General features: G+C 42.0%; 2 protein-coding genes across 7 annotated transcripts in view; one reads left to right on the top strand and one right to left on the bottom strand.

Annotated features, from left to right (window-relative positions):
- LOC103360661 (rho GTPase-activating protein 23-like) overlaps positions 1-5,287 on the top strand; it is an 86,134-nt gene extending 80,847 nt beyond the window's left edge. For 3 of the 4 annotated variants that reach the window (XM_008286506.1, XM_008286508.1, XM_008286507.1), the window contains 2 exons: positions 1,118-1,149; positions 1,257-5,287. In XM_008286506.1, coding sequence (XP_008284728.1) covers positions 1,118-1,149; positions 1,257-2,228 — 1,004 coding nt within the window. In that variant the 3' untranslated portion in view covers positions 2,229-5,287. Of the gene's footprint in view, positions 1-754; positions 780-1,117; positions 1,150-1,256 lie in introns of all 4 variants that reach the window. The other variant, XM_008286509.1, reaches the window with a different exon arrangement.
- Positions 5,288-9,813: 4,526 nt separating this feature from the next.
- Positions 9,814-12,274, bottom strand: part of acbd4 (acyl-CoA binding domain containing 4) — an 18,330-nt gene continuing 15,869 nt past the window's right edge. For all 3 annotated transcript variants that reach the window (XM_008286503.1, XM_008286505.1, XM_008286504.1), the window contains 3 exons: positions 11,972-12,183; positions 11,687-11,746; positions 9,814-10,840 (listed from right to left, as the gene is read on the bottom strand). In XM_008286503.1, the coding sequence (XP_008284725.1) occupies positions 10,712-10,840; positions 11,687-11,746; positions 11,972-12,183 (401 nt within the window). In that variant the 3' untranslated portion in view covers positions 9,814-10,711. The remainder of the gene's footprint in view (positions 10,841-11,686; positions 11,747-11,971; positions 12,184-12,274) is intronic.

Below are 12,274 nucleotides of genomic sequence, written 5' to 3'. Positions count from 1 at the left end.
AATATCTCACATAAAAATACATTTTAGGTCAGGACCCAGGTGTTCTACAGTGAATCTGGATTAGATTGATCAGAATTTAGGAGTCCCATGTTTAGCTATCTAGGATCAGGTACTTTCATGCCAGCTTTTCTAAGATTTTGGATCGCACAATGTGTTGTCTGATCATTTATAAACGTTAAATGCTGATAGCTCTACACTGCTTTATTTTTAAATGCAAAAGAGCTTGAAAGACTTCAAACTGTGCTTCACAGTACTTCACCTCTATAAAGCTGACCAAGCACTGTGTGAAGTGCATGTGACTGTTGGATGGTCAGTTTCAGAAAATGGTAAAAATGTAACAATCTAGAGACAACTAGAAATATACAAATATGTACAAAGCCTCTTCATTTCCAGTGATGCCCAGGTAACCAGGCCCTGCTTGACATTAGTTATGTGCTTGCATAAATCAAGTTGTAGGTCAGCTGAAACACTGAACACAGTCTTTACATGCAACTCAGAGAACATAGCTTTCATGATGGCTACTGATAAGATCCCGAATGCCTCATTGCTTCCAAGTCTAACCTGTCCCACACACTCTAAACTCTTGATGCTACAGGTCTGTTTCCTTGACAAGTGAGACTCAGTGATTTTCCTTCCCAGTTTACTTCTGTACTGTTTCTTCGACTGTTTTGTTTCTGCCTTTGGATACTTATGATGTTTCCCCGCTTTTTCTCACTTTCTCTTTTGCGGATCTATCTGCACTCCTTTTCTCTAGCTGAGACAATGGATCAGCCTCTTCGGTAGGACCAGGTCTTTCTCGTTGTCTGTTTGTGTTTGGTGTTTCTTTGGATTAATTGACCTATTTATGTTTTTCTATTAGTATTGTTTTTTTCCACCAGTGACTCATCACTCGTCTGTCTTGCTGAAGGCAAACTCTAGCCATTTTTGCTACAAATTAAATTAAAAGCAGAAAACAGTGGTTGTTTGCCTCATTTTAAAGACAAATCCTGTGGTAATGGCTTGAGTTCTCCTAAAAGGTTGCAGCACTGGTAGACATGATGTGATTAGCCAGATGTCACTCCTAATATTACTACCTTCACTCATCCAGTTATGACAAGGTCTTTCTTCTTTCTCCTAGAATCCACCACCAGCGATTCACTTAAATCAAAGGTAGGCATGAAATCTCTTACTTGAAATTTCACTTTTGGAATAGACTAACTGCTTCTAGACTTTGCAGAGTAGAGTAATATTTGTTGACTCAAATTTCAACCTTTCAGCTTTCTTCAGGCTCCAAAAAAGACCTGAATGCCAAGGACTTCCTACCCAAGTCCATCATCTCTGCTGTGACCCGCAAACGCAAAAAACGCCTCAGTAGCAACCTGCTGGGCAGCAGCGCTGATGAGGACTCTGAGCATGAACCAGTCAAAGCTAGCAACTATGGGGGAAAGGAAGGGGGAGGAGAAGAACAAGAGGATGGACAAGAGCAAGAGGCAGTCAAGGCTGAACATACCATTCCTGTCAAAGAAAGGCAAAATGGGGTAAAAGCTAGAGACACCACAGAGGGGAAAGATTCATTGACGGGAGGAGAAGGGGTTAAAGAGGACTTGACAAAGAGAACTGGCAGCAATGCAAAAAGTTCCCAAAGGGAGAGAACCAACTTACCGGCACCGCTGCTTCGTCCAAACAGTTTTCTCTACTCACATCAACAGGTCCACGGCACATTCCCAAGACCACCACCTGTGACTAATCCTCCTTCCCATTTGAGAACTCACAGTCTGGCCAGGGGACGCCCCACTGTCCCCTTCTGGATCTCCCCATCCAGGCCTCTAAATCTGGAACAGGGATCTAGCTGTCCACCAGACTGGAACCAGGCAGCGCCATTTCGCTACAGGAAGACCAGAGGTGGAAGGCCGAGGGCTGTGTCCATGAATCTGGAGTTTGAGCTGGGCAGGAGAGATGACAGAGTCAGAGAATGGAGAGCAGACAAGGTAGAGGTGATCTGGGTCACTAAGGGAACATCAGGTCAGTGTGGAAATGTTGGGATGCCTCAGGGATCGACTGTAGGCTCCAGGTCAGCTCAGCATATGGATCCGCTCCCTCATCTTGCCCAGGGGTCTCCCCCTCCCACCTCTTCTTCCTTGGAATGGATAGATCAAAGCTCCCCTGGACCTTTGACTGTGGTCATGAGGAGATCGGCCACAGACCCGCGGGACAAGAGAGTGTGGCGTCGTCATACAGTGATAGTTTAATCCAACTGTGGCATTTACTAATGCAATTACAAGCACTTGCCCTTTACTTACCAACACTGAATCACATGTGTCACCACTTCTAAAGCCTAGTGTCTTGTCTTGTTAGCAGGGGGATCTCAGTTGTCTCAAGACTTCTTTGGCTTTTTATTGGCATTAAATTTGGAACCGTGCCCTCGTAGTAAAGAAAATCGTTGGCATTGATTGTTGTTTCATTCCAAAATCAGAAACATGTAAAGCTCTGAAAGCAATACTTTTGTCTTAATTCCTTCACTTGCGTCAGAGTATAGCTGTAACTATCCATGCCTTAATATACTGTGCAGACCACATAAAAGTAAATATTAATTTAGGACAAGCCGAAATCTGCTCACATATCCAAGGAAATATACCTGCAAGGTCCCAGAATTTTAGCCTGTGTTTACACAGTGCACTTTGTAGTACATCTATTGTACATAAATGAAATTGTAATTTTAATCTTTTCAAAAATACTATTGTTGATGATAAACCCACATTCAACTTAAGTTCACTAACTGGTGGAACCTTATGGCTGTAGCAGTGTTTAACTGATCTAACCAGCAGAGCTTATGTGCACCCTGCTGGTGAGATGTGGATAATACACCAGTCAAATGGCTTTGCAACTACAACCTTGTGTTCCAGCGTTACTGACCACTTTCACTTTGCACAGTCAATTTTCGTAATAAAAGGATTTGGATTATAAAACATGTTTTAGCACCAGTCAGTACAGCTGACACATGTAGGAACATGCTAGCATTAGTCAGCAACAGTCTGAGCTGGGCAGCTTGGTAATTGACAGTAAGCTTGGTTGCTAACAGGAGGACGTTCATTCACTGTAGAGCACGGGTGTCGAATCCTGGTTCTCGAGGGCCGCAATCCTGCATGTTTTAGATGCTTTCCTCTTCCAACACACCTGATTCAAATGATCAGGATCGTTATCAGGCTTCTGCAGAGCTTGATGATGAGCTGGGGAGAGGAAAGTAGAAGGAGCAAGGCATAAGAAACTAGAGCATAACAAACTGTTCTCTCCAGCTCTCCATGCCCTCAGAGATCAATGCAGTAAAGACAGTTTTTTTGTTTAGCAGTGAAAATCAAGTATTATAAGCCCCAACAGCCAGATCCAGTGATCACCACAAAGACATCCAAATGAACTGATTTTGCTACAGACTTTTGCCATTTGAAATGCTTGTGTGACTGGATCCACAATGCAAGGTGCAATTAAAAAATTCAGACTGCATCAATAAAAATCAAAAACTAACCCTTGTTTACATTTGGTGGCCATCGGCTTTAAAGTAGTCTTCTTGGGCAGCGATACAGCGCCCCTGTTCTGCCTGTTAGACCAGCAGTCAAGTGCTAATGTCTCCCTAAACTGAGTCAAAACTGTGACCCTTCAACTTGATTTTAATTTTTTGTAAGTGGAGGAAGTCACAGGAAGCGAAACCTTGTAATGGCATGAAGAGCGTTGATCATGTTTTTAGTGGCCAAAAAATGCTGTGTGACCAGTCACATATTGCATGCTGTCATGCTACAGTTCAGGTTGTTCTCCTTCAGACACCTCAGTGTCAGGTACAGGTGAGGGATTTTCCTCTCAACCCAAGATGGTCAGATGTTCCCATATATCCAGTCTGAAGTTTAACTGCTGTGATTGCCTTTGTTTTTTCCCTCAGTAGCCACAGTTCTGCTTTTGAAATCAAACGTGTATTCCACGTGAGAAAGATGCATTCCTGGGAATTTGTTCTTAAATGATCCATCAAACTATCAGCCCTAATGAACAACAGGTGAAGTCACCACATGACTGTAACAGCTTTTTAACAGTTACATGAAGTTGGTGTTGTCAAAAGGAACTGTGGCAGTAACTCGTAACACACAATGTTTTGGAATGAAACCTTTCAGCCGCAGATTTAAGGTGATGGATGGTGATGATGCGTTTTGGGTAGAGACTGAGAGAAAGCCATATTAGACAACTGAGATTGAGTTCTCAAACTAATGCTGTTCCTGCTACAGTAACTCTCACCAGCAAAGCCATTGTCATCCAGTTGTGTTTCACAGAAGGCTGATTGTGTTGGACTTTACCTGGTGTCTCCCCCCACTGGTTTCCACTAATGATGTCTTTGACTATACCCATATAGGCAAATATCTGATATGCACACTTACCTGCCATGTTGAGTGCAGCACGGCAAACTAATTTACACGAAACCTCACTTCAGTTTACTTCTCAGCCCTTTACGAGCTCCTCCAAAGCCTCCTGTGGATCTACAGGGAAATTCAGCAGAACTCACTCCTTGTCTGGACAGTGGAATTAGGCGTTATGCCAAAGCTTGCTTGAAGTAAAAAAAAATAAAAATAAAAAATACACGCATGGGGTCAGTGACATGGAAAAATATGCAAACCCTAAGTGTTCAACACAAACCTGTCATGCTTCCCTGTGTGTGTGCGTGTGTGTGTGTGTGTGTGTGTGTGTGTTGAGAAAGGAAGGCTAGAACTCGGAAGATGATGATGCCTGTTGGGTTACAAGTGTTTCAGGCAGCTATGTAAAGTCATGCCAAAATTATGTTGTTTTTTTCTATGTGGGTTATTGTACAGTGTCAACAGTGTGGAGAACGCTTTGCAAAGGAACTGAAGCACGTAGTGTTACAGTCACACACTATAACAGTGTTAAAAATGATATGGGAGCAGCTGGAAGGGAGTGAACGACCTTGTTAAATCCAAAACCACAGTCTTACCCTCGTGATGTTTTAGCATTTTTGATTTTTTTTACATTTTCAGTATTTTTGCTTCTTACCCAGAACTTTAGTTTGGTAAAAACAAATGGATTGAAACCAAAATGAACTGCCAACCACTGTCATCCAACCAGGCTCCATGTTTGTCTTAATCATATCTAGACTCAGTCTGTCCTTCTCTCTACCTGTGCCCTTGTGCATGTACTTTATGTACGTGGGTGTACTGTGCGTGGACCAATTTTGTAACAGTTGTACAAAGCCTTGTTAAGTTAACCTGTGTATATAAATATTAAACATAATATATTAAATTATTTGTTTTGGAAATGCCTTTGTTTGTCTTTCTTGTCTGTTTTGACCTGGGCAGACTGACAGCAGAGCGACACTGAGAAGGTGGTCACTGCTGAATTTAAATATGAAGGTCAATTTTCTTGTCCTGGTTAGTGCTCAACCTTTGTAAACTGTTGTGCATCTTTTGTGTTGTGGAATTTTGTCACATCTGAAAAAATAACTTTGATTGTAACTAGAGATGCGCCGATCCGATACTGGGTATCAGTATCGGGCCGATACTGGACGAATTACGGTATCGGATGATTTACTTCACAGTGGTAACTGGCCGATCCGATACCGCCCCACACACACACACACACACACACATATTCTTCCTATTGGATCCCATCCGCAGCAGTTCACAACGTTTCCGGCCTCAGTTACTACTGCTCATGCGCAGAGCCGAGAGCGGCTATTCGTGGTACTATTATTTAATACCAAGTTTTGGTAATTTAACCTTTAAATTGCAGCTTAATGTTTCTGTCATTTTGATCTGTTCTAAATATCTGAATGGCACTGAGTGCACACTGTAGTCTGATTGCAGCTCAAATAAAGCAGCTACAGTTTCACTTTGAGACATGCTTTTGGCTATTTTTGCCTTTCTTTGAAAAGCAAAGTCTATGCTTTAATAGTATGAGGCTTTTGATAAAGCATCTTAAACAAATGTATCCATGCAAATAAGGTATTTCCAAAGAAGTTTAGGAGGAGAGATGGTATCGGTATCGGTATCGGCAGATACTCAAAGTTGAAGTATCGTATCGGTATCGGAAATCAAAAAGAGGTATCAGTCCATCCCTAATTGTAACGTAAGCATAGACCATATATATAAAAGATGGACTGTGCAACGGTGCTCGGAACTTGACAACACTGCACACTGGGATATAGTAGCAGCCTGTCAAACAAGCCAGACTGCTCTAAAACATACCCTGCTTCACTGTCTATTTTACTGGATTGGGACCGTAATTTACAAAATGAACACCATGCTGTATTCAAAAAGACATGAAACTAGCATTGAGACCAAAAACACTTTAGGAAAATGTTGACTGAGGTAACAGATAGAGGAAGAAACAGTTTCATTTTCTGACTTCTTTTAGCCACCAGTGGAGACGTCCCTGCTGGCTGTTAGAGAAAACGTTGGCTTAACTTTTCTGACCTGGAGGCTTTTATATACAGTCTATGGATGTCAGCACAGCTTGGGCTCAGAGACTACAAATGTAAACCAGAAGACATGTTACAAGTTTAAATAAAGTGAATATTTACCAGGAAAGGATGGTTGAATAGAAGATGCTATGCAGTTGCATTACGGAAGAGACGAGAGACTTAAATTACACCTCTATATTTCATGAAGTGGCTTATGTCATTACATTTTGTTTGTTTAAATGACATTTGCAATTAAGTTAAATACATTTCAATGATTTTTTTTTAATACTCAAAGAAAATGTCACCCTATATAGTATATAATGTGCCTATTCATGTATTTTTGTAATATGTGTGCAATTTTATGCATCCATCATCTGGGGCTGGAGTCTATCCCAGCTGATTCAGGGAGAAGGCTGGTTCGGTTGGCCGTGTATCCCGTGTCTCCCCTTGGTGCCCTTCGAGCCAGCCCACTCACATTCACACCAACCGGCAATTTAGAATCACCAGTTAACCTCAACATGTTTCTGGACTGTGGGAGAAAGCCGAAGAACCCGGAGAGAACCCACGCTGCACAGGGGGAACATGGAGACTCCCCACAGAAAGACCCCAGGCGTCCTAACCGGATGAACCGGGGACCTTCTAGCGTGCTGCCTCTGAATACAATTGAGTGCTTCACAAAGTTGCATTCCAATTTTCACAAATCTTATGTGATGTGATAAAATGGGGCAGCAGGTGGTGCAGAGATTACCACTTTGACCATCAGCCTGGGGTCTTTCTGTGTGAAGTTCGCATGTTGTCCTTGTGCCTGCGTGGGTCCTCACTTCCTCTTACAGTCCGAAGACCCACATGCAAGGTAACTGGTGATTCTAAATTGGCCGTGGGTGTTAGCCTCCATGGTTGTCTGTCTCTCTGTGTAGCCCTGTGATAGACTGGTTACCTGTCCAGGTGTCCCCTGTCTTCACCCTGAGTCAGTTGAGTGCTCCATCCCCCACAACCCCACAGAGGATAAAGTGGTGTACAGAAAACAGAAATGATAGTCGCACCAGTGCACCTGAAACGACCTATACACAATATCTAGAAGTCTACTGATGCATGTGACGCATTAGGAAACATTCTGTAAACTCTCAACCCTTGTCTATAAACCCCACTAAGACTACTGGACTCTGCACACACATTAGTCATGCTACATCACCCACCACCACCAGTCAATTCTTCACCTATGGGAAACACAGAGAAATGAGAAAATGGCTAACATATACTGCAGAGTGCAGCCAAAGCATGGCTGGAAACAGAGCTTTTTCTGTCAAAGCATCAGAGCTTCCAGTCGAAACACGAAAAAGAAGTATGTGGCCAGCAGAGCTGCAGCATTTCAGTGCCAGGCAGTGGCAAACCGAAATACTGAGTCAGAAACGAAAATAACATTGAACACAGCTCATTATGTATCCGAACAAAAAAATGTTTTACTAACTTGAAGTCCCACACCATCCTTAGAGAAAACGTTTCCACTTTTATTCCCTTCAACAATTATTTCCATCATATGTTTAGAAATTCCCAGTGTGTGTGGGAACTGAAAAAACGGAGCACTTTAAATGTATTATTCACAGTGAAAGGTTTTAGGTTTACCTACAGCAAACAGCTAGGCACACCTGGGCAAACAATGTAAATGTCTGTCTTTTTCTTTAGGTTGGGGTTAAGGCTAAGTTTAAGTGATGAAAATCATCACTAACTGCCACACAGACTTGACACCGCACAGCATCCTATTCAATAAAGACTTTAATTTCAACTCATGCTTTAATATTATACACCATTGTTCTTTAGAGGGCAGTGTGGAAATTTTTCACCCATCATCCAGCGACTACAGTCGCTAATATACATTCCAGTGCACTTCATCAGTTACAGCTGGAGGTGGCAGCTCCACGTGTAACAAACAACACCGGTATTAGATGCACACGGTCAGAGACACGGGCACAGAGATAGAGCAGTTCTGAATAGAAATTAATGCAATGTAAGACTTGAAGAGGAGTAAAATTGCATCAAAAGTCAGAGGTGAAGAATCACAACAGAAATGGTAGAATGAAACAATGAGGGCTGCCATGTGTCCATCACAGCAACCAGTCACATTCATAGATGGTAGACTTTAAACACTATCATGTAGTATTTGGTGCGTGGCTTACGAGCAGGAAATCTGCAGTGCAGATTCTCTTACTGTACTGTGCTTTTACTGACAAACTGATATTCTGCAAATTTACAGGAGCAAAAAAAAAACAAAAAACAGAAATAAGATGAAAGTGCATCATGCCTCACTTAGATGATGTATTAATACAATCCAAGTGTTTCACTCAGGCTCCTCATGATCAGTTTAAGCACTCATTCTGCTTTATTAGAGACAAATCATCTTTATATCAGATTCCTGCAGTGCAAAACAGGTACAGACCCTTTACAAAGAAATTAGAATATCATGGAAAAGTTTATTTATTTCCATAATTCCATTCAAAACGTGCAACTTTCATAGATTATAGATTCAGGGACCACAATTTAAACGATTTCAAGTATTTATTTGTTTATTTTTTACATCATTTGGGCTTCCGGCTCATAAAACCCACGAAAACAGGAATAAAAAAAATAGAATACTGTGAAGAAATCAGCCCAAATTTTGCAGGACATGAATGTTACAAACTGAGTGTCACACACTCATCATCTACTAAACTCAAAGCGCCTGCACGGGTTTCCCCAGGTGTCATTAAACTGCTTCAGTTTGGTTCAATTGTCTCAGTTTCATTCAATATGGGGAAGACTGCAGACTTGACAACTGGCCAGAAGACCATCATTGATATCCTCCATAGGATGGTGAAGCCACAAAAGTTCATAGCTAAGGAGGCTGGCTGTTCCCAGAGTGCTGTGTCCAAGCATATCAATGGAAAGTCTAGTGGAAGTGCAAAATGTGGCAGGAGACGAGGCACCAACAAAAGAGATGACCGTGGGCTTCAGCGGATTATCAAACAGTGATTTAAGAATCTGGCAGAGAACCAGAAAGAGTGGAATGAGGTGGGAGTCACAGCTTCAAAAACCTCCACATTCAGACGCATACGGGAGATGGGCTACAAATGTCGGGTTCCTCGGGTCAAGCCACTTCTGAGCCTGACCCAACGTAGGAAGCATCTCAACTGAGCCAAGGAGAAGAAGGACTGGACTGTTGGCCAATGGTCCAAGGTTCTCTTTTCCAATGAAAGTAGAGGGTACCTTTCATTTGGGAATCAAAGTCCAAGGGTTTGGAGGAAGATGAGTGAGGAACAGAACCCAAGCTGCTTGAGGTCCAGTGTGAAATATCCACAGTCAGTCATGATTTGGGGTGCAATGTCCGGTGCAGGTGTTGGTAAACTGCTTTCTTAAATCCAAGGTCACTGCAACAGTCTACCAGACTGTTTTAGAAGACTTCATGATTCCTTCTGCTGAGGATCTGTACGGAGATGCAGATTTCATCTTCCAGCAGGACCTGGCCCCTGCCCATACCGCCAGAAGCACCAAAACCTGGTTTGATGCCCATGCCATCACAGTCCTTGACTGGCCAGCCAACTCTCTGGACCTAAACCCCACTGAGAATCTATGAGGTATTGTCAAGAGGAAAATAAGGGGCACCAGACCCAAAAACAAAGAAGACCTGACAGAAAGCATCAAGGAAATCTGGGCCTCCATAACTCCCAGGCAATGCCACAGGCTGATTGCCTCAATGCCACAGTGCATCGAGTCAGTGATTAAGGCAAAGGGATTCCCAACCAAGTACTGAAGACTGACACATCATTTTGAAAGTACCATATTTTGATTGATTTGATGTGAATCTAATTTCTTTTTCTTTCTGCAAAAACTGGTGATTTCTTCACAGTTTTCTAATTTTTTGAATTCCTGTTTTCGTGGGTTTTATGAACTGGAAACCCAAATTATTCAAAAATAAACAAATAAATACTTGAAATCGTTTCAATTGTGGGCCCTGAATCTACAATCTATTAAAGTTTAACTTTTTGAATGGCATTATGGAAATTAAACAATTTTTCCATGATATTTCTAATTTTTTGGAAAGAGCCTGTAATCAGATTACTCTACTTGTATTATCTAAATGAAGACTGGTCTGCTGTGGTGAGTGAGAGGATTTCTGGATCCTGAGGTGAACATCACGTCGCTCCCTCCTTCCACTGACCACACACAGGGAGGATGAACTGTTCACAATAGAGTCCTGTGGCTGGCCAGTAAACTTCATTAGTGGATCACATGGTTGGCTGTCAGCTCTCTTCATGAAGACGTGCGACCTCTCTGGTGGGCTTTTCTCAGCAAGTACACCAGACCCTGAGCCACAAATGGCCACAGCAGGAAGAAGAAGACGGTCTGACCCGACATGTCAAACGGCCACCATTTGTCCTCCTGAGAACAAAATCACACACCTCGTTATTTACAGTTGTGTTCAAAATAATAGCAGTGTTGTTTAAAACATGAGTAAAGCTGAAAATCCTTAGAATATTTTATTTCTATTCATTGGGAACAAAGCACATTTTATTTTACATCAAAACATGAAGAAAAATGTATCAATATTTAACTACTTTACAGAAAATGAAGGAATATTGAGCTGTTCAAAAATAGCAGTGTCTGCATTTTTCATTACAAACTCAAATATTTACTCAATACACTGAAAAAAAATGTTAAGATTTTGCATTCGTGTGAGTCACTAAACTAATATTTAGTTGTATAACCACTGTTTTTGAGAACTGCTTGACATCTGTGCTATATGGAGTCGACCAACTTCTACCACCTGTAAACAGGTATTCCTGTAGTCCCACCCTAGCATCAGTTCTTCTGCTAATTATTTCCTCGATTGATCTTTTTTTTTAAAAATTTGTCTCTGAAACTTCAGAATACAGTAGATGATGCCTGTTGCTTTATCTGACAAATGCACCAATTATCATTATCTGAGAAGCAGGAACCAGCAAATATTAGACGTTTTTGTTAATGAAAATTACAAAAATATTAATTAAATTATCAAAATAGTTAACACATTTTGTTCAGTTATATCACTAATTGTTACAGCTTTATCAGAGTTTAAATAGATTTTCTGAGTATGTTTAAACAGAGTGGTAATGATCTAGTTTATCTTGTGGTAAAGGACAATTCCAACATATTGCAATGAGGTGTATTTCCAGTAAATCTGGCTACTGTGGTTCCACAGACAGTACCTTTGGTTATTCCATTCACAAACAAAGACATAGCTCTTACCTCCTGTTGTGACGCTGTGGCTGCACACTGTAGGCATGGTTTCCACTCTGAACCCTGAGCCTGTCACACACAACACAAGAGTCAGCTCAGAGCTCAAAAAGCAACTTTAAATAAGAAATGTTGGAGAGGACTGTGCATTGCTCGGCTTTACTGGGTGTACTCTGTTAGCGAGTTCAGGTAAGCTTCAATGACCAACTTGAAGCACAAAAAGAAATGAACGACCAATCACTGATGTTCTCAGTGTTCCATCGAACCAGCCGTCCCCATCATCAAAGATAGGCTTACATGTGTTGCAGCAAGCCTCTCCACCACCTCCAGCCTGTCCATCACACTCCTCATGTCCTGCCTGAGCCTCCGCAGAGCCAGGATGATCTGCTGCTGCAGGTGGGCATCATGCAGCCGCTCTGCTCCACCCTCTGAACCATCTCCTCCTCCTCGTCCGGCCCCAGTACCACCACTTGGGAACCCCCGTCTCGGACTTCCCTGTGGAACACCGCCTATGGATCATAACAGGTATTACAGTATATGGACCAAACAACGCCCAGAGTATGACTGACAACAGGCTGGCATGAAGTACCGTTCAAAAAA

This window comes from Stegastes partitus, unplaced genomic scaffold (genome assembly GCF_000690725.1).
Source record: "Stegastes partitus isolate 25-593 unplaced genomic scaffold, Stegastes_partitus-1.0.2 Scaffold457, whole genome shotgun sequence".
NCBI classification, from domain to species: domain Eukaryota; kingdom Metazoa; phylum Chordata; class Actinopteri; family Pomacentridae; genus Stegastes; species Stegastes partitus.
Note: the sequence above shows the minus strand (reverse complement) of the source record. Positions and strands in the feature narration are given on the sequence as shown.